We start from the raw sequence: 21732 nt of genomic DNA, 5'->3' as shown, positions 1-21732 counted from the left end.
TTCCTCCCCGAACACACTTGGTTTTGGAAACGAAGCAGGGTCTGGCTTGGTTAGCACTTGAATGGGAGCATTGTGAGATAATACAGGTCAGTGACATTCACTCAGTTTCTAGGGCAGCCCGCAGAAAGGTGGGAAATCAGGCTCATGGCTGGTGCTGCTGGGAAGGGGGGCAGGGAGAGACGAATTGTTCGAAGATTCTTCAAAATGTGGTTCTGCGACACCGTGGTGGCAGGGACAAGAGAAAAGGACAACTTTCAAAACACCGGACAAGTGTTGGTAAAGCATGAACATTTATCTTTAATTTACATTTTGACAATTTGCACATAAATAACAATGTAAACCAATACGTAAACATAAGATAGTTTTGTTGTTCTAGCAAAATAAAAAGCCAATAACTTTGGTCAGTTTTAACTCTGAGGGGGAAAAAACAAAACAAAAAAAACCACTGTTAATTGTGGGCTGAGCACTCACATATAAGAGGCCTAAGAGGATGACAGATGGCAAGAAAAGCAATTAGTCTTTGTAAAAAACCTTCTCAAAACAAACAAAAACAAAATAAAACAACAAGAAGAGAACAGGAGTAACAACCTAAGTTCACTGGAGAGAAAACGTTTTTTTGGTGTCAATGTCACGTCATGCTTTGGTTTACCTACAGTTAGGGAATATCTTTCTCACACACAGATGCATCCAGAAATGTCAGTCTTGAGTTGGGCTGCAGCTCAGTGAGAGCTTGCTAGCTAGCACGAGTGGAAGCTCTGGTTTTGGTCCTTGTAGGCAGAGAACCCATCTTGTCAGTCACAGCAACAGGTCAGTAAGGCTCTTGGGTTTCCCTGGATGATGTGAAGTTTTTCTCTTTGTAAGCTGATATATACAAGACACCAAACTAAACATCAGACTGGGGAATGGGCATGTGACAATGTTCTGAAATAGGAAGATAAAGCAAGTATAGCAGAGATGGAAAAAGGACTTTTATTTCTGTGACCCAGCTGACATAAATGTAGCAAAAACAATCAAATCAGACAGGATGGTGTGACATTTCTTTTCCTCCTTAGCTGCTACATGGCCCTTACCTCTGCACTCAAGTGCTCTGGTCTCTGGTAGTAGGCAGGTCAGTGCCCAAGCACCAACATGATGGTGAGGTCATGGAGTTTTAAGCAAAGCCTCAGAGAGAGGTTCATTTTGCTCTTAGGAAAAGTAGGTTCTTTTACATGGCTTGGCTCACAATTTAAGCGGTTATAAATATATTATATATACACAAGGTATAGTGGTATAAATAGGTTCATAAATATACATCATTCTTTGTTACACCTTGAACACCAACAGGTAACCTTTGGGCTTTGGAGAATACAAGACGGAACAACCCAGCCTGCCATTTGGGAGCATACATGCTCAGCTGAGTAGCAAGTCATGAACTAAGACATCACTTCCTGCACTCCTGCTGGATACACTCAATGAGGTAATTGTTGTCGAACGACTTTGCAATGCCCTTTCATATTCAATTAAATTAATTATAAAATGCAAAGACACAAATACTGAGAAAAGCTGAGATTTACAGATACAATACAATTAATGTGTTGGGGATAGGAATGTCTGTTACCCGCTTAACCTAAGATGACAAGAATACCCGTTTTTTAGTTCTATTTTTTCTGTTTTTTTTTTTTTTTTTTTTTGTTTGTTTGTCTGTTTGTATTTTAAGTGTGGCCTGAGCCTTTCTACATCAAATCCTTCTCGGTAGGGCACCGCCTTTGTGCAATTTTGACATTAAAAACAAAAACAAGCCAACAACAAAATGGCGCCCAGACTCAAGCTCCCAACCCTCACACACACAAAACCATCTGTGCTTTAAGACAGATCCTCGATGGCTTGAACATGGCATTTTTATCTTCTTCACATTTTCAGATAACACACAGGGATGCCAAAGTCATATGGCCACTCAGAATTGCAGATAAGAAGATCCTATGTTTTTGGAGGGACAGGTTATCAAAGGCCTTCCTGTCACCATTTTGGTAAAATTGTGACTAGGAGGGGGGGAAAAAAACCCTACCATCAGAAACATAAAACATTTCTTTTCATATTTCTTCCCCTCAAATTATTGCTGAGTAATTCTGCACACATATCCCAACTTATACAAGGTTGTTCAAATGATATGATCTTCTGAGTTAACACACCAACCATATGACTTTGGCAATAGCAAAACATTATTTTAAAGCATTATTATATAGAGAAAGGTTGACTGAAATCACATAGCTGTCTACTAAGTCTCAGGTATTTAAACACATATGTGCAGAAGTTATCTACAAAGGATAGCCACAAGACACGAATACAACATTTATACTCAAATTACAAAGAATCTTTCCAGTCATTGTAAACTTCTTTAATTATTGCTTTTTGAAAGATAAACTGTATAATAAATTATGAAGGATTATCATTGAAAAAATAATTATGGCTAGGCAATAGTTTTAGTAATAGGAAGGCTATGCAAACATATCCACACAAATATTCAAAATACACAGGTTCAAATATATAGACATGGCTGTAAATAAGTATATGTATATATATATATATATATATATGTATATATGTATATATAGTGAGTCTTTGCCTCATTTATGCCCTGAGATTTTGGTAACATTAAAGTCCTTCTTTAATTCCAGAGAGGTGCAGGGAACCACCTGCCGCCACGAGAGCTTTGCCCATCTGGAATCGTGTACAAGCAATTTGCTCCTGGCACCCTGACTCACCAGCCATAACCTAAGAAGCAAGACAAAACACTCATTTTCTGAAAATCTTAAGGATCCATCGGTTCAACTGTTTCTTGTTTGACCTTTACAGGTACCAGAGGTAGTGGATTGCTCTGAGGCAACTTCATGAGGGACAGGTCTGATGACTCATAGAGGCTACACCCTGAGGAAAGGGCTCCGTTCCCCATGTTTCTTTGCAAAGACGCTTTCAGACCAGATTCTTCTTTCTCTTTTCTGACCACGGCCAGGATCTCCTTCTCCACCATCGAGGTCACATCGATATTGTCCTCCATCTCCTCAAGGCGGTCAGCGTTGTCACTGATGTCAAACTTCTCAATTTCTTCATTGATTCGGGTCAGATCCTCCAGAGGCAGCCCGACAGCCGGGGCCACGGGACAGCTGCCCTTCAGGTGGACCTTGAGGCTGCAGAGATGGATGTAGCTCTTGTGGCACTGGGCACACTTGTGGGGCCGCTCCCGGGTGTGCAGTCGCTTGTGTAGCTTCAGGTGCACAAACTGAGTAAACTTGGCAGGGCACACCTTACACTGGTAAGGTTTTTCTCCGGAGTGCAGTCGCAGGTGGGTCTTGAGATTGCTTGTGCTGCTGAATCTCTTGTGGCAGACCTGAAATGTGGGGACAAGAGAATGCAGAGAAGGGAGACGGGGAAGCCCAGATTAATGGTTGCCAATGGGAGGGGCAAGACAACAGGCCGGTACCCAGCAACTTTGGGAGCCCAGAAGCCTCTTAATGGTACTCAGGCTGTGGTAAGCAATCAGGGGAAGGGGCTGTGTATCCCTGGCCATTTCCCCACCCACCGGAAGTTGACTGTCACTTATCCATCACTACAGCCTGTGACTAGCCACAGAGCACCCAGGACCTGTGCATAGTGCCAGCAGCCTGTGGCAAGGCAATATATAGATATATATATAGGACTCATATACATATGAATCGTTGGAACACCTTTACAGACATTTTCTGCGAAAATCCAAAATTCTGCCCAGAAACCCCTGCCCACCTGGCATTCGTGTGGCTTTTCTCCTGTGTGTACCAGGTAGTGCTTCTGCAGGTGGGCGAGCTGAGTAAAACCCTTGTTGCAGGTCTGGCATTTGAAAGGCCGCTCTCCACTGTGTACTCTCAGGTGGACCTGGGAAGAAGCCACAGGGGGTTAGCTCTGAGGTAGAGATGAGCCCTGTCCCCTCAGCTTCTGCTCCCAGGGCGAGGGGTGTCCGATGCAGACGGAAGCGTTTTAGGAAAGGCATCGGGGTAAGCCCCGTGTGTTTTCATCGTCGGCTCCACCCGCTCAGCCCAGGCCCAAGCAGGCGTGTGTCTGTGGGTAGCAAGGGTCTGGAAGCCTACCTTCAGGTTGGAGAGCTGACCAAACGTCTTGGCACAGACATTACACTCATATTTGATCTTGCCGTTCTGCTTCTTCAGCGGGTAGGGAAGGGTCTTGTAACCAGTCATGTTTCTTTTGTTTTTTATGAGATTCATGGCTCCGTCAGTGCTGGGGGCCGCCATCACTGCTGAGGTAGCTTTGGGTTGTACCACGTGTTCTGACGTGGCCGCGGTGCCCGCCGTCGGAGACCCGCTCGGGGGACTACTCTCGTCCTTCATGCTGGCTGCAGCCCCGGTGAGGGAGAAGGCACTGTGGGGCGCCGGGACAAGCACCTCTCTGGGGTGCTCTGGCGGAAGCAGCCTCCGGGCTCCCTCCGAGGGGAGAGAAGCTGGATTGAGCATGGGGTGGGGCAGGTTGCCCCCACCAAGGAGGTTACTGTAGACAGGATACAACCTGGGGAAGAGGCTGAAGTTGTTGATGCCATTGATGTTGTTCATGGTGCTCAGGCCATTGGAATTTATGCCGTAGGGTGGCAACAGGAACTTGGGGTAGTGAGCATTGTAAGAGGGGATGAAGGCTGGTGGGAGGGGAGGGGCAGGTGCATAGCCAGGGTAGGAGCCCAGGCCCTCGGAGCCATAGGAAGCATTCAAGTAGGAGTAGGAGTCCCGGTGTTCTGGGGGGCCTGGGGCCAAGGGTGACACCGTGTTCCCTGGGCTGCCATGGGGGCTGGAGCTCTTGAGGCTCTGCTCAGGACTGCTGCTTGCCCGGGGGCTTGGAGTTGTGGAAGACGGAAGGGGGCTGTGAGTAATGTAAGTAGGCCTCTCCATCCCATAGGCCAGGGACGCTTTCAAAAAGTCTTCAGGCAGAGGTGCCCGGATGGGGTAAACAACCCGAGGGTAGAAGGGCATGTCAGGGCTCCCGTTTTTCCGAAAGCCATCCATGTCCTTTTCTGAAGTGAGGGGTGAAATGTTGGAACGGTAGATGTCCTTCCTTTTGGAGGGATTGGAGTCCAGTTTTAGGATTTCTTTCACGCTGTACTCTCTCTTGGGGACATTCTTTGGGTAAAGTTCATTTTTCTCACTACTGTATTGCTTTGGGTTGCTTTCTGTTTGTGCTAAAAACGAAGAAGAAAGGGCGGTTATTCACAGGGCTGTGGGGAACCGAAGTGAAATCAGAAAGCTGTACTCTCGCCTTGAGAAACCCTGAGCAGCAGCTGGCAATACAAAAGCCAGACACCTGGCCCCTAACGCCTCTCACTCCAGAGGCCTCTGGGCCACCCATTCAGAAGCCCTGCCCCATTTCTTCAGAGGGGGAAAAAAAAGTAGGAACAATAACAACAAATGGGAACAATGGCAACCTCCACATAACCCCAGTGCCATTTGGATGATCTCGTTTCCATTAGTGCCAACTCTGACTGCAACGGCAGAGTGTTCACTAAGATGGGGTGGAAAAATACAGAGGTGGGGGGTTGTCATGGGCTAGTACGTCATTCTGAGATGTTCGAAGCTTACCTAAAGGAAATCAGCACACTGTGCGAACGTAGATGAAGGATTAAGCCTAGTTCTAAGTAATGAATAGTCCATCAATTTTCAACTTGATTCGCTTTAAATAGGAACTCCGTAGAGCCCTGTTCAAATTGCCTATACCAAATAGATATAAGGACATGGATGCTCTCATTCTGGCCCTTGTTGGGCAGTACAAGCATTTCACTAAGGTTCTGGTCTAACCAGACGACCTTCTGGGCTGTCTCCTGAAATTGTGAGGCGTGACAGTCACCTCTGCCAAACCACAACAGGTTCTTCCCAAGCCAGTTCAATTACTTACAGCACCAAAGCAAACAGAGGCAGCTAAGAGGAGACCATTTACTCCTAGAGACAGGATATGTTCCCCGGTAAGCCTCAGACACAGCGAGGACCTTCCTAGATTATCCATGGCTGCCTGGCCGTATTGCACAGGGTAGATGAAGCCTGCAGGGGAAGCTGCAGCTTTCCCGGCCAAACCTAACACATATGATGCACAGGATGAGCTATGGTTCCTGGGATGCTCACTCAAACAGGCATCCCCCCCCCCCCCAGGATGCTGAGGGCACCTGCAGTGGGGGTGCACCTGCTCTGAGTAGAAGCCAGATTCTTGGCCTCTACAGTTGAAGATGTGGCAGATTTGGGATGACGCTTAAGACACTGTAAAAGAGTATCCTTTGTACTCTTATAAAACAGCCCTGTTTGGCTTGGCTGAAAAGGAACTCCAAGATTGCTACCTGATAGGTCTGAAGATGAACTCTGTGGAAGCCCAGAACTAAACCTTTCAAATCCATTCATTCTCCAGGCTGACAGGCTGGAGGGATTTGATTCCAGTTGGAAAGCTCTTTAGAGGATGTTATCTCCTGCCGGCTGTTATCAGTTACTCCTGGGTAGCCAGAGCCCCAGAATAAACACAGCGGACAGCACTATCAGGGAAAATGCTGATGGGGTCAGTGATGGAGAGCTTTCTGAGGGAGAGCAATTTCTCAAGCCTCTAAACCAAAATAAATAGCCCCTTATCAGGCCAATATCAGTCTTTCGGTGAGGCCCAGCAGGCAGGAAGTTCAAATTGTCACTTTTGTTTTTTAAAGCTAAAATGGTAAAGGAAGAGAGAGACAAGTAAGTTGGAAAGCTGATAGGCAAGGCATCCCACAGTCACAGGAAGAGCTTTACTGGAGTTAAAGGAAAAAAAAAAAAAAGATTTAGAAGCATCCCCAGGTCAAAAGAAAAAAAAAAGGGTGTGAGTGTACAACCTTTCCAACTCTGCCTTTTTTTGTTGTGTTGTTGAGGGAAGACTCCATCTTACTATGTAGCCTCAATTGGTCTGGAACTTGTTATGTAGACCAGACTGGCCAAGAATTCAGAGATCCACCTGCTTCTGCCTCTCAATTGCTGGGATTAAAGGTGTGTGTCACCACACCCAACTCCATGCCATTTTTATGTGGCAAATCACATCAAAGACTCAGACTATTTTTGCAGCCGCCTCACAGTGGAAACTTAACAAATGAAAGCTCTATGTGTAAAGAGTTAGGCTCTCTCCCGGGACAAAGCCCAGATTTGATCAGACGTGGCCTTGCTTAAGCACTTCAATTACTGAACTGATCTGAAGCTAATGACTGGGTCAGCAAAGGAAGAAGTCAGAACTTTTCATCTTCTCTGCGACACACACAGCATAGTGTTTGGTGTTTCTGTCTTCACAAAGCCAGGATGCCAGCTAGCTTATCCCGAAGGGATATCCACAGCAAAATGTCAGTGTCTCTAAAAGACTTCACAGCTGGAAATTATAGACTGTGTATGAAGGTACATTTTTAAAAACGCATCCTTCAGCAGCTGAGTAATCAGAGGAGCTGGTATCATTTCTAACTCTCCCACTTAGCAGCTTGAGTTAACATGAAAAAGAAAATCAAGATCTGTTTTTGTTCTTAAATCTTAAATGGCTGTAGGCGGACAGAGTCATTTCAAGAGTGAGCTGCTTCTGAAGGTTCTGAATGGCTTAATTATGCCGACTCACATTTTCGATCTATAATAAGCACCCCTGAGACTACAAGAAAGAACCTAGAAGTTCAGCAGTAGGCAAAACAAAGTCTGTTTTCAACTGAAACTGAGAAAGCAGATTAACATTCAGAAGTCTATAATTTGGTCAACTGATTTCTAGATGGGTTAATTAGATAGAAAAAAATTTACCAAAAAGATTGGGGGGCGGCAGAGTTAAATTTAATAGTTCTTTTTTAACCTTCTTTCCTCCCTCTTCTTTCTCGCCAGTTTGTAATTTCTGGCCACTTACTGTCCTTCGTTCTATCCCTATCCCCGCGCCCCAACCTCATAGAAGTCCTTAGAGAGATTCTGGACAGACCCACTATTGTGCTTTAAAAGCGTGGAAATCCAGCACTGCTCATCACAGACACACGATCTACTTATTAGGCCTGATGAAATGCTGGAAATTTTTCTGATCAGAGTCTCAGTCATCAGTTGCCACACCTGAGCCAACAGGTTTCACAATCAGTGGCAGGAGCCTTGTAGTGCAACTCTCCCGTAAGACTATCGGACATAGGAGGTGCTAAACATTCAGAATCCTGCATCAATCAAAAGGGATATCTGAAGAACAAAGATGTCATCTCACAGTGTACAGGAAAATTACTTCCGGACCCAAAGAGTAAACCCTTAAGCCTGGCATGGTGGGCACAAGCCTGTGATCCTGGCATTTGAAAGGGGAATGTGGGTCAAAAGTTCAGGTTTGAGGCTAACTTAAGCTGCCTGAGACCCTGTCCAAAAAATAAAATAAAATAACAATAAAACCAAACAAAGCCCAAACACGTGAGGAGAGGGATGGTTACCTTTGGCCAGGCTGGATGATACTCACAATGCTCAGCTCAAGCACACACTTTGCTGAGTTAAGGGCCCTGGGCACAAACCTTATAATGTGATCCTACAGGAAGGGTACCGAAAGTTATGATTTTCAGAAAACTGAAGATTCCTGAGAGCCCAAGCATTGTGGAATAAACAGAGCTAGCTAGAGTATGCTGTCAGAAAGCGACTGGTCTTAAAGGTAAGATGCTAAAATTAACTTTATTTCTAGTGTGTCAGTGGTAAAATGTGAACCATATTTAGTCTCTAGGGAAAGCAAGTGAAACTGCATAGTAAAAACTGGGTAAATGATAACCTGGAATCTCTACAGTTTTCTGGAAATGTTTCCTTAAGTTTGAGAGAGTGTCAGAATGAAGACTTTTAATCCTTCAATATTTCATTTTATCCAAACTGTGGCCATTTTAAAATGTGCTGCAAAATTCAGCAGTATAACCCAGAACAACCAGTTACAATAGAGGTTAGAATTTTTTATTCATAAATTGTTTTTAAAGCTGACTTGAGAATGACTGGCATAAAGGAATGCTCTGTAGAGGTCACGACAGCAACTTTAGCCAAAAAAAAAAGTAAAAGCTTATAAACCTAAGGAACCAAGAACTTGTCAAGATAAAGTGATAGGTGGTTACTGTAAGACTGATTAAAAGATGAGATTAATTCATCTTACCATAAGGAAGGAAGTTAAGATATGAAATCTTTCAGTGTTATTCATTTAGGCTACTTGAAAAATTATGACAGTTTTTCTAGAAACAGCCTTCCACCTCATGGCTTTATAGCCACATGCATCTTTGCAAGATTTCAATGAATACTCTAAGCCCTGACATATTACAGCAATAAGGGACATAGCTGGCATGTTCAGCATGTCCATACCAGTTTGCACTAGGCCCCAATCACCCTTTTGCATCAATCAGAATTAAAGATATTTCTTCCTGTAACTTTCTAAAATCAACACTCAGAGTTGATCATATATATATAATATAAACATAGACTACAAATATATATAATACATGTGATGATTAAATTTCATAAGAAGAGTAGGGACGTTAAAAAATGTTTTCCTTTTCCTAGTCTTAGCTAGAGCCACCTAGTTAGCCCAACAGATGACGAAGCCATATAATTAGACACCATGTTATTAGCTCACAGGACCAGAACTGACATTACTGGCATTTTTAATTTTTTTGTTCTGTAATCCACTTACAGAGATTCATCGCTGTGAGCTCTCCAGGATAAGGGTAGTGTAGCCTCTCTGCAAAGTCCCGACAATACCACACAAGAAGTTCCTGGTTGGCAGGGATGGGCTTAATGGTGTAGAAGTAGATGTTCATCCCGTTCTGACAGGCAGCCAGGTTTTGCTCCCGGGCAGAGTGAGCTGGATTCACGTAGCGCATCCAGTTGCTTTTCTCCTCGTTAAAGCCATCAATGAAGTGGTGGAACTCCTCTTTCGAATAGATCTGTCCAAAGGAGAGGAAAGATGCGGCGTGAAAGGCAGCCAGCCGAAAGCCACGGAGAGCTCCCCCTGAACCTCTCAGAAAATCTTTAAACACAAGCAAGCAGTTCGGCACCGTGCCTCCTCCCGCCCTCGTCGCCTAGTTAAGAGAATCCGTCATGGTTCTGGTGGGAGTCCCCTTGGATCAGCAGCAATGAGGGCTGAAACAGTTAACAGTTAACTAATTGTTAGCCCCCCCCCATTTCAATCTTATGGCCTTTCATGTTGGGGGCAGATATAAAAACAATAAAAAACCCAAATCTCCATTAATTAATGAGCAGCCTGGAGCGGATGGAATTACCACAGCGGCGAACAGCACCTAGGCTACTCTGCTCAGCAGAGTTTCCAGCTAGGCCGACTTTTAGTGCCTTGAGTCACTGGGCAGACAGGCAGAGAGGACTGTGTCAACCCTCGTCTCAGCTTTTTTCTATGGCCTCTGTACTTGTGTTTCCTACACCTCCGCCCGGGGCTCAGACTCTGCAAACATCCTCCACCCGCAACCCTGAGTCCCACAGTAACACTTGTTCAGATGAATACTTGGAACCCTGCCTTTTTGTGGAAACACTGGGTGGGGCAAAGGTGAACTTCACCTGCCATAACAAAGTGAGCCACTGGCACAGAGGCCAGAGTTTGACAGTCTACTGAGAAGTCACTTTTCCTCTTGCTAAACATATGCAGCCCTGCGCCTCTCTTTCATGCCAAATGAGTAGAGAGATGCTCCGTATCTGTGAGGAAGGAGGCTGGCGAAAACAGCACTCACAGAACCATGAGATTGGGCTTTTGGAGAAAGAAGAGAAAGGAAAATAGATGGCTCTTGTAAGGAAGAATTCCGATCTCTCCTTCAGCAGATCTGGCTAACAGCTGTACCTACAATGCCTGGCAAGAAGGCAGAGTTAAGAACAGGGGAGAAAAAAAAAAAAAAAAAAAAAAAAAAAAAAAAAAAAAAAAAAACACAAAACAAACAAACAAACCAAACCAAAACAAAACAAAACAAAAAACAAAAAAACCACTCCTACTGAAACCAAAGGGTAATAAACTCACTCCTTATCTTCTCCAGAAAGTTCCTTTCTTTGAAGAAGCACTGCCTTCCTTCAGACCAGAGAGCTCTCTTTACACAAAGGACATTCTCCAAGATGTGTGGTGCGTGCTGCCCCCGAGAGATTTTGCTCTATAGGGCAGTAGGCTATTGCTTTCGTCTTAGTCACCCACTGTCTGTAGTTCCCTCTAACCTTATCAGAAATAAAAAGGAACTCTGTCCCTTTAATACAAGCAGTAAACAGCAGAATCAGTTTCTTTTAAGAGTGACTTCCTGTGAATTGTGAGGGGCATGCATGTGGCTTCATCAAAGCCGCCTGCGAGAGCTTCCGCGGTGTGTCTTGTTAAGAGAAAATGTAACAAGACTGGGTGAATTCAGCTACCAAGAGGGGTTTTCAAGTTTGTTTACTCTGACGCGAAAACTTCCAGGAACATGGGGTTCCATCGCTCTTGTACTAGGGCGGAGACAGCTAGCCGAGTCTGTGCCGATCCTGGTCAGCTTTCCACGACTACAGTTAACTGTAGCCTCATTTAAAAAACAGGCCTGTAGATGTCACGCACATACCCCAAGAGAATAAGATCCAGCATTTGTAAAACTCACACCGATGCCTGCCTTTCCATCTACTATCAAGAAGGTTAAACACATGCTGACTCATAGTACTGTTACAAGAAATGTCACTGGTTTCTCAACTTGAGCATCTTTGGCTGAGTGATTTACATGAAGCCCTTTCATTCCTCACAACAGATGTTCATATTCCTGCCCACCAAATCAGGATCTTCCAACATGCTTTATTCCTTATTGTCTTGGTTCCATGTGAACAACTGATTTAAACAATCCCTCCCAAGGAAAGCCTTTCAGTTTTTTATTATTAGGATTTTGTAAATCTTTAGATGAAACAGAACCGGAAAAGTAATGGGAGATTCTCTGGTGTTTCTTGACTGTTTTCAAAATGACAGTGTATTAATGAACAGGTCAGATTGTCTTAATTCAGACCATTTGAGGGCAAGATTAATATACCTCTCTGACCCCCATCCGAGGATGGCAATAAAGGCAAAAATGCACTCATTCTTACATTGTGAATCTTCTAGCAATATATTTTAAAAACAAGTAGTTATTAAATAAATAAAAATTGAGAATACATACTTAACAAATCTACAACTAAAACTTTTTTTAGATGAAGAAAGAATCTCTCAGAAATAGCTTCATTAGTAATTTTCTAACATCACCTCGAATAAGTACAGTCCAATTTTGGTTACTATCATTTCTTCAGGTGATGTGTATTTTATGTCTGTATGAGGGAGATTGCTCATTGACTTTGTATAAATAGCTCTTCATTTCAAAACTGAGGAAACTGAGCATGGCAGAGACATCTTGGGGAAAGGGGGGCTGACTTTTTTTTTTTTTTTAAATCCACTCCCAATTCAGTTTTCACCCATGAATACCATCTCCCAGGTCACCTCAGTCCTCGATAACCTTGACATTCCAAAGCAGACTGCACTGGCTAGACCTTTTGAATAGCTGTGCTACCCAAGGCTACCATCTCACATGCATGGGAAGATTCCCCTTCTGCTTAGCAGCTTAGATACTGTCAAATTCAACAGTCCTATGGTGCAGGTGGATTTAAAGAGAACTGCCTCCATGGTCCCTCCTCTGTCCCACTGACCCACCTTCCACCTGTTCTTTTTTAGTGACATTTCTCTTCAAGAGAATACATTTATGATAACTCTTCCATTCAAATGAAGTTAACTCAGCAAGAAATCAAAAAGGGTGAAATCTAAGGCTTGGTGACTCATTACTACTTCCTCGAAGAGAAATGCAAATGAACGTGCCCTTGAAGCAAGCAGCAACCTGTTTCCTTTCGTCACAAGACTGTAGGTAGTGAGTTGCAAAAACCAAGATTCACCTGCAGTCCACATCTAAACCACCTACAACCAATATTTCCAGGCAGAGCATGTAGCCAGTTTTACCTAACTTGCTCAGAATTCCAGTGTTTCCTTGGGTGAGCGCCATTGTGTCTCACCACAGGTTGAAAAGGAAGTTACCTTGTTCTTTAAGCTCCATTTACCTCCCAATACTGAAAAGTCTTAAAAAATGTTTCCTCACTTACCCGCCAAAAATATTTCCTGTTGGCATTCTTGGGAACTGTGTCATTGGTGTAGATCTCACCTACCAGGGGTCCAAACCTTGTTCCCTTCGGTATGTACTCTTTGCTCACCACTCCAATAACCTAAAGGGAGGAAACATGAACGCGTTACTCAGACTAAGATGCCAGATCTTGTTATTTCAGTGAATCGAATTGTCCACTGATAACCTAGCGGCCTGATGTCTCCACAGTTAACAGTAAGCTCCATTACAGTCATCTTTTAAAGTCATCCGAGCACTGAGATAGTCCAGAGGATTGTTTCCAGTGACTAGGACTCTTTATTGATTTTCCTTCTAGGAGATGAGGAGATCAACATTCTGTTCTAAGAGAAGAAACGGCCAAGTGAGATGTCACGATTAGACTCTCTAGTGTTCTTGTTCCCTCCTCCCTCAAACCATAAGCATAGTGTGCTTGAGGGGAATAAAAGTTTTAACCTCAGAAACCAAAATAACGCTCTTTAGACGTTCCACAGAGGCTGAAGGAACCAGAAACCAAACACATTAAGGTTTTTCTTCTTCGATTCCAGATGAGTCCCCCGACCCCCTTCCCCTCATAGATTGTGAAGGTTCCTCACTACAGCAAAGGCCTTTCAAATAACTTTGTTCTTCTCTAACATCTACTCAATGGTGGTCAGAAGTCCCTCTTTGAAATGGAATGTGTAATGAGGAGACTGTGGCTTCTAAAAGATGTGGCTTCTAAGATCAGAGGAAATGACCTTTTCAGACTGAAGGCCTCTTGCATTCCGGCTCTGTGGGGTTTACTAAAGAATCATGTCAACGGTGGTGGTTCTTCCTTGATCATAACCTTTTTTTTTTTTTCAGGGTATTAAGAGAAAAAAAAAAAAAAGCTCAGACACAAACTTGGAAGCAATTAAAATGAACTCTGAGTAGGTCTTCACACCATTTATAGGGTAGAGTTATTCTCTTATTTTAATTTTTGTTCTAGTCCAAAACAGTAAGGAATACCTTATTGAGGTGACCAAGGGCAGGGTAAAAGAGTGTTTATTTCTACTTTTATTTTTCTTGGTGGCTGTCATATAATTATATACCTAAAATGACAGATGCAGACAAGCAAATCAATGACTGTTCATATGGTTTGCAATGGAATATAAATATAAGACTTTGGTTATGATCCACACTGGTACCTCTTCAGTCTCATCAAAAATTAAACCTCTGTCTAGTATGGCATACACACACCTGCAGAGCTGGGACAGGCCACTCTTTCTCATGTCAGTTTTCTTTTGATCACCAAAATGCCATTTTTCTTAAACAATCTAATAGTCAATATACAAGTTAATGGGATGTTAAGGCAGGAAAAGGGGAGAGGAGGAGAAAATGTTCTGCGCTCTGTATAACTCGAAACAAAGCTGGTGCGTTAAAAGTGTTATTTTTGGTTCCTATGAATTTGTGGCAAAGGTCTGAAAAAAGCAGATGTTCATCTCCTCCTCTGCCCTCAATTACATCTGTCTATGCTTCCAAGAACACTTCATCATTGTTGTTGTCTGCTCCAGCCCAGCTTTGGGGAGACAGAAGCATCTCAGAGATGCTCAAGAGAGACTCTGAAGATAAAAATACACACAGAAAGCTTAGCTAGCCTTCCCTGGTCCTAGGCTTATTTAGTACAGATTATTGAATCTACTTTGTAAAATTCATGAAATTGCCTTCTATAATACACAAATTATTAGACATTTACATTTGAATACTTATTCCATAATATTAAAATGCCAAACAGGAAAAACAAATAATGCTATTTGTCAGTGAGCCAATAATTAGCAGCTGATAATTTCAACATATCCACTTTAAAGCAGTAATTTTAAGAAAGGCACTCAACTGGTTCATCAACTTCGTTTTAAATTATAGCCTCCTGCAGACAGTGCCTTGGGAGTCAGAGCTTGGTTACCAACAAGGAGCATTACATTGAGGTCACAGTTTTCCTTCCAAATTGCCATTCTTCCATCTACAGAAGAGCCTCTTGGTTTTCACCTATCAATCTTACACTAAGAAAGCACATTTTCCTGTGGCCAAAGGGAAGTTAATTAGAATCTTGTTCCTACAACAAAAGAATGTGGGGAAGGTGAGTTAACTATGGACCTGGCACTGTAGATGTTTAAATCAGAATTGGAAGCCTGTGTAAATCAGTATCTTATAGACTCACAAATGCAACTGAACAGACAAGACATGTGGACAAGTAAAAAAAGCAGTCAGGAGCACTAGTATGGCTTGAAGTCCCAGCTAAAGGTGGAGGCAAGGGACTGGTGAGTTCAAGGTCAGTCTGGGAACTATAACCAGACCGAGCTTCAATATTGGATGATTTTTATCAATAAAACAGAACCTTTTATAGTAATAACTAAAATTCTTACTATACACAGAGCTGAGGAATAAAGAAAAATTAACACTGACAGATAAACGAGGACACTCAATTCCGCATTCGGAGATTAGAGGAACCCCGTAGCTTCGACATCACCTGCCTATTGCTAGGTGTGGTGGCACATGCCTCTAATCATGGCATGCAGGAGGCAGGAAGATGGGGAGCTTGTGGCCTGCATTCCGTCTGCAGACATCTCAAGATTCTATCTCAGAAAATAACATCAAATAAACCACCGGTAGCCGTTCCAAGCTCAGCTGCTAACAATGTGCACTACACTCCTTCAAGTCAAATCCATGTCTGATTTTATTATTCCAAGAAGCATAAAAACGGCAACTCTAAGATTATGATGATTGTGGGGTATCTCTGAATGGGGGTGAGAGCCAGAGTTGCTCTTTATGGAAAGTAGGAAACCAAGTTAGAGCGCCCTCTCTGGTCCTAAGGGATGCAATCAGTCTCTCAGCCCAACCTCATCTCCCTAGCCCATTGTTTACAGTGTTCAGTCCTAAGAACAAGCAAATGGTCCAGGGAAATTGGCCTGTGCTTTGAGTTACACAGTGCTTAAAAACACTTAAGAATGCTCACCTAACTCAGGAAGGAAACTTCGCTGGAACTGACCAGGGTCCTAAAGAATTGCTGCTGGGGACTGGCCACTGTGTGCCTTCTGTAAACCTATCAGTCAGAGAAAGAAGCCTCCCAAGGCTGTCCATGCTTCATCTGCCTCGACCGACCGAAGCCCTTCAGGTTTGCCTTATCTATTCAGCCGACCCCTCTACCACCCGGGGAACATCCGTCTCTGCCAGTGGCTTTGGCTATAGAACACAAACGGTTTGAGACAAAAACCAGGGTTTTGTTTGGTTAGTTAGTTTGTTTGTTTTTAACTTTACAAAATAAAGATTTTTTTTTTTTTTTTAACAGTTCAGGATAGGATGAATGGGAATACAGAATGAAAGTCTGGTCATAAGGACAACATAGATTGGTTTGTTTGCTTTGAAAACAAGCTACCCTTTAGAGAGTATGGGGTACCCATCACAATCGAAAGTATGGGGGTTTGAAAGGGACACTCACTATCCAGTTCTGAATGTGGCCTGAGCTTCCTTGCTTCGAATTAAGATTACTTTAATTACTTGCAATCTTTCTTCTCCCCAAATCTCACAGAACAATTAGAATTTTTTTCCTGTTTTTTTTTTTTTTAAACTATAAGGATATAGACCAAGAGGTCAGTCTGTAATTCAGTCCAGTTTTCAAAGGAATGAACAGGTGTTTTTGAAAGGTTTCCTACTTTGTTATCTTTAAAAGGAAATGTGGTGATACCTTGACATACACTACCCAATAGAAGAGTTTGGAGGTGGAATTGCACGTTGTGGTAAGATCCTTTACAGATGGCTCGGCTCAATAATGGACCTCAATCAGAACCGACAGCACGTCCCTGGATCTGCCTGCTGTTTGTCACCACTAGGTCAGAGTCACAGAGGAGCCACAGTGCCTCTTGAGGCCAAGCAAGCTCAGCTGACAGCAGAAACTTGTTCTGGACACTGCTCCTAAGCTAAATGCCCAGTGTCAAAAATGGATTTTTCTGCAGTCAAATACTCATGGGTTATTTCAGGAGGCTGAGGGGAAAATCCCCACAAAAGAACAACCCACCAGGTTAAGCCTTGTCAAGGTTTTGAATAGCATGTCTGTCTTTGGTTTTAAATCTGAAAATGGGAAGTAAGAACAGCCTCGATAAAAGTGCAGGGTGATTCTAAGCCCAGACCTAAAAATTGTTAAGATCAGAAATACAGTTTGTGTGTTTTGTTTTTAAACCAAGGGGGTGGGGCGGTGGGAAGGTGCTGACACATAGCACCAATTCATAATGAAAAATGATCTTGTTAAAAAAAAAAATCCCCAGGATGTCAGCACACAGTACATAAAGTAACAGCTTTTGCTATTTTAATGAAAACATTTAAAGATGGGGGAGATAAATCCATCAGATAAAAACTACACGTAGAGAGACCTTTCCCCTGTTTTCACAGCTGGGGGGGGGGGGGCTCACAGAGCTAACTGAACGATGATAATGTAAACATTTTGTGGCTCCTAGATGCGGCTGTCCTGGGACTGGTTTGCAGCTATCACACCCCCTTGATGGCTCAATTCTGTCAGCCTCTTTCACCACCCCAAGGGAGCTGTCCCAAAGTTCAACACAGGAGGGATGGTGAGATGGATGGAGGGAGGGTGGGAGAGAGAGAGTCACACAATTTAATTTTGTTTCCTGGTTGCTTTTGTGATTGAGGACTGAAGAGGTACTACTACCCCAACTGTTCAACTCTTTCACTTAAGTAAAACAGAGAAAAAAAGACTAAAACGGGGGAGGGGGGAACCTTCTGACTTCCTAATGTGCTGTGAAGGACTCCCCTTCAGAAAATACAAGTAGTGTCTCTTTCTGGTTGCTTTAACATACAGAAATTGGGAGGAATTCAGCAGAAAAAAATAACAAAAGCAACAACAACAAAAACCAAACCTCAAACAGATGGGTCTGAACTAATGTTAAGGAAGATAAATAAAGCCACAGTGACACCAAGAGGGACCAGAGTAGCATGATCCACAAACACCTGGAGCAATCGGAGAACTTTGTTCTCAGTCTGTGCCTGGCTGGAGCCATAGCCTTTGGGGAAGTCGACTATCTCTCTGAACCTTGAACTAAATTATCTAATAGCATAACTCCACTCAGCCACGATTTTCAGTAGAATGGCAAAAAACTGAAACTCTTAAGAGCTGAACTAAGAAGGAGGAAAATGAAGCAGGTAACCCACAACGTGGGGGGTTTTACTTCTATCCCAACAGGCTACAGAGACAACAGGACATGAGTGACCCTTTTGAAGGGACCAACATTTAGTCAAATCTGATGAGGCAAAAGACACACTATACCTTTTACAGCCACAGCCAGGCCTTAAATACCCAAACAAATGCTACATTGACTATAAGGGCTACAAGCTCAGAGGCTTTCTATTGAGAAGAACACTGTTTTCAGTAATTAAGGTTGACCTCCGGGTTACATTATTTTTGGTAATATTTATATACAAACTTAAACTTAAAATTTGCTTTTTATAAAACCAAACACTGTCCTATCAGAAATAAAGAGTGGAGCTTTAGTGAAACTCAAAGCAGAATTCCTCTCTTTTAATTTTAGGTCTCTCTGTCTCTTCCTTTCCCCTCTTCCCCAAAACATTGAACTTAGACATACAAACAGGAAAGAGACAAAGTATTTCCCGACTCCTGGGATTCTTCTCCCATGTTGTTCCTCAGGGAAGGGGGAAAGTGATTCGGCATGACCATAATGAACACTCCCAGGAGTAGATCTAGAATTCTTAACAACACAGGGATCCCCCTTTTCACTGCTCCCCAAAGACCGCAAGTATCAGAAACCACAGTGCTGTGGGTGATGGTGATGGTGGGAAGCTGGCTGAGGGCTAGTCTCAGCAACTAAGTCCACCAGGAGAGCAACTGTAGTAGCCAGACTCTCAGAGCAAGAAGCTAGTTCTGCAAATCATTCCCTAGCCACACATCACGCTGGGCTCTAATTGTTATATAAAAGGGTAAACACAAATCAGGTGCTCCTCAGGCACTGGCCCCTTTGAAGCAGCAAAGAGTGTGCCCCACTTCAGAAGTGGGCCTGCCGGCCTGACCAAGGTGAAGGAGCTGCCACAGGTAAAGACGGTGGTTAGTGAAGTCATCATGACAGAGGACATTTTTACGTGACCCTCTTCCCGGCTAATGCCATCACTTCGGTTCATAAACACGTCAAGGTTTTGAGAACAATTTTAGAAACCCAGCTAATAAAGCTGGCTCGTTAAAAAGAATAAAGCCATCCCATGAGCAAAGGGAGACAAAGGAAGACTTCCTTTTCTAAGTTTCCTTCTTTCAAAGCTGTTACACAGCAGGGCCGGCTGGCGAAGCGGTGTGCTCCCTCATAGTGCTCCCCACTCCAGCTGCAAGTCAGCTTTTCCAAGACATGTCAATTTGCCAAAAGATTTAACTGCTTACTAATTAGTACAGAGCGGCTGAAGGCAGGAGGAAATGAACAGGAATTGGCCTGAAGAGAAAGCAGATGAAAACAGTGGCTAGAAAGATCAATTATTCGCCCGTGCATATGAATTCTCCTGGTTCTCAGAGACAGAAGGAGAGCTGGCCCAAGAGCCAGGCAGTCCTCAAGAAGGCAGAGGCTTACCTCTTTGCTGTTGTTGGTGGCATACTTGAAAAGCAGGTTCCTTGGTAAGGATGCCTCTGCTTGAACAGAAGTCCCCCCGTCGGCCCCGGAGTCCCATGGGTGGTCGTTTACTATGTATGTACACTTCTCCTCAAACTCGGCCTCTGTCCACAGAGTCATATCAGCGTCCTCCATGTCCATTTTCATGATCCCTGTCCTCTCTGCCAACTCTTGAGACTTCACAGAGCTGGAGCTACACTTGGGGGCAGCCTGGAAGAGAAGGGAAAGGCCTTTAATCCCCATTGTCCGGCGTTCCTGTGGCTCCCTCTTACAGGCTATGACTAACGCAGTAGTCTGAAGACTTTAAAAGCCGATGGAGTATCTGTACAGTTGAGTAAGAGTCCAAAGCCGTATAAAGTAGACTGCCTTGAAGAAGCACAGTTTTAAAACGCAACCCTTGGCTGAAAAAAAAAAAAATATATATATATGTATGCATATATGTATGTATGAACACACACATATGTATATGGCAACCTCATCGGAAGAAAAAGAACAATTCTTGGCTTTACCTCTCAAGGCAAGAAATAGGTTGAGGGCGCTGCTGTGTCCTGTGTCCCGGGACGCCTGGGGTCATGGCCGCCAGACCCTCAGCTCTGTGGAAAAGCTGCCTCAGAGAAGTGTCACAAACAAGGGGAGGAAGAGGAAGGAGCGCAGTCTGCCTCTGAATGAAGCTAAAAATGGAAAGCGCGTGTGGTGCAGGAGCGGAACCCAGCCTGCCTTTTCCAAACGGGGAAGACTGAACTTTCCCACCAGCTCCCTACGCGAAACAACTTTCAAAACAACTGCCCCCCCCCCCCTCTGCCGCGCGCGCGCTCTGTCTCTTTCATCCTCCAGCAGGGAAGCCCGAGAGCACCAGCCTTCCGAGCTCTCCTGGACCACAGGAAGAGAGAAATGGGCGAAGGGGAAACACCCCGCGTAGCCTTTTGGATCGGTGGGCATCCCGAGCCAGATAGGAAAAGTAAAAACAAAACATAAAAAAAAAAATATTCAATAGAATTCCCTGAAGAGCATTCCTTCAGGAGCCGTCAGCTACAAATAGCACTTTCCATTTAAATGTGAAAGTGCACGAATTCCCAGAAGTCACTCAAGTGGCACAGTTTACAGTAACTAAAGTAATACAGAAGACTCGGGGATCGTCCTGTTATCTGCCCTCGGAAAGAGTGCTTCCCAAAGAGGAAAAACAAAAAGACGAACGAGCCCTTGCAACGCATTCCCACACAGACGCGGCAGATAGGAATTGGGAGTAAGGGTATCCACGTACGAGCGAGCAGGCGCTCGTGAAAGCGCAAACACAATGCTGTCGGAGTCCCTCGGAGTGGTTTTTACATTTCCCCACCTCTTCCCTAAATATGATGCTGGGGCGCGCGCGGGGGGGTGGGGGGCATTTAGTTGCCTTTGCCCCAGTTACAACCTAAACCACCTTATTTTTATTTAGTTCCAACACGTAAGGTCACGCTGGACAGGCGATGTTAAAGTTAAATAAAACCGAAAACCTAAGCCAGCCCGGGAGAGTTAGTTCGCTGGCGGCGCGCGAGGAAGCGGGACAAGAGCCACGACCGAAAAATTTCGGCGAATCGACAATTTATGTCTAGAACTGAAAGGGTTAATGATTCATACCGGGGGGGGGGGGGGGAAAAGCCTTCTAAAATTTTACACGGGCCCCCCCACAAAAACGAAAAAGGTGGGGTTTGGGGTTTTTTTTTTTTTAAAGAGAAAAAAAAAGGAAAAAAAAAAAAAAGAAGAAAGAAAGAAAAAGGGGACGAAAAGTTTTCAAATCGGATTAAAAAAAAAAAAAAAGAAGAAGCAGCAGCAGCAGAACGCAGTTCCTTACCAAGGTTGGACCCACGGGTTTTTCCAAGAGAAGATCCCACATCTGAGATAAGGCTCGCTCCTGTCCACCCGGTCCACATCCTCCCGCGCCCCTGCCGGGCTGAGCTGGACTGACGCGCACCTCGCCGCTCCCTCCTTTTCTACGGCCGCGGGCGGACAGGTGCTGCGTGC

At 44.0% G+C, this 21732-nt stretch overlaps 1 protein-coding gene across 2 annotated transcripts; it reads right to left on the bottom strand.

Annotated features, from left to right (window-relative positions):
- Nucleotides 1-329: 329 nt before the first annotated feature.
- Nucleotides 330-21639, bottom strand: Prdm1 (PR/SET domain 1). Of its 2 annotated transcripts, XM_055615856.1 has the most exons (7): nucleotides 21563-21639; nucleotides 19693-19941; nucleotides 13086-13205; nucleotides 9655-9907; nucleotides 4098-5191; nucleotides 3757-3885; nucleotides 330-3364 (listed from the first exon to the last, which is right to left on the bottom strand). In XM_055615856.1, exons 1-7 carry the CDS (start codon nucleotides 21602-21604, stop codon nucleotides 2789-2791), a joined length of 2463 nt encoding a protein of 820 aa, XP_055471831.1. In that variant the 5' UTR covers nucleotides 21605-21639; the 3' UTR covers nucleotides 330-2788. The 2 variants fall into 2 exon arrangements, with proteins under 2 accessions (XP_055471831.1, XP_055471832.1); XM_055615857.1 differs by lacking the exons at nucleotides 13086-13205; nucleotides 19693-19941; nucleotides 21563-21639 and adding an exon at nucleotides 10244-10272.
- Between the last annotated feature and the right edge of the window lie 93 nt (nucleotides 21640-21732).

This window comes from Psammomys obesus, unplaced genomic scaffold (genome assembly GCF_907164565.1).
Source record: "Psammomys obesus unplaced genomic scaffold, mPsaObe1.curated_primary_1811, whole genome shotgun sequence".
In the NCBI taxonomy this organism is placed as follows: domain Eukaryota; kingdom Metazoa; phylum Chordata; class Mammalia; order Rodentia; family Muridae; genus Psammomys; species Psammomys obesus.
The sequence above is the reverse complement of the archived record's forward strand: the minus strand, read 5'-3'. Positions and strand labels throughout refer to the sequence as shown.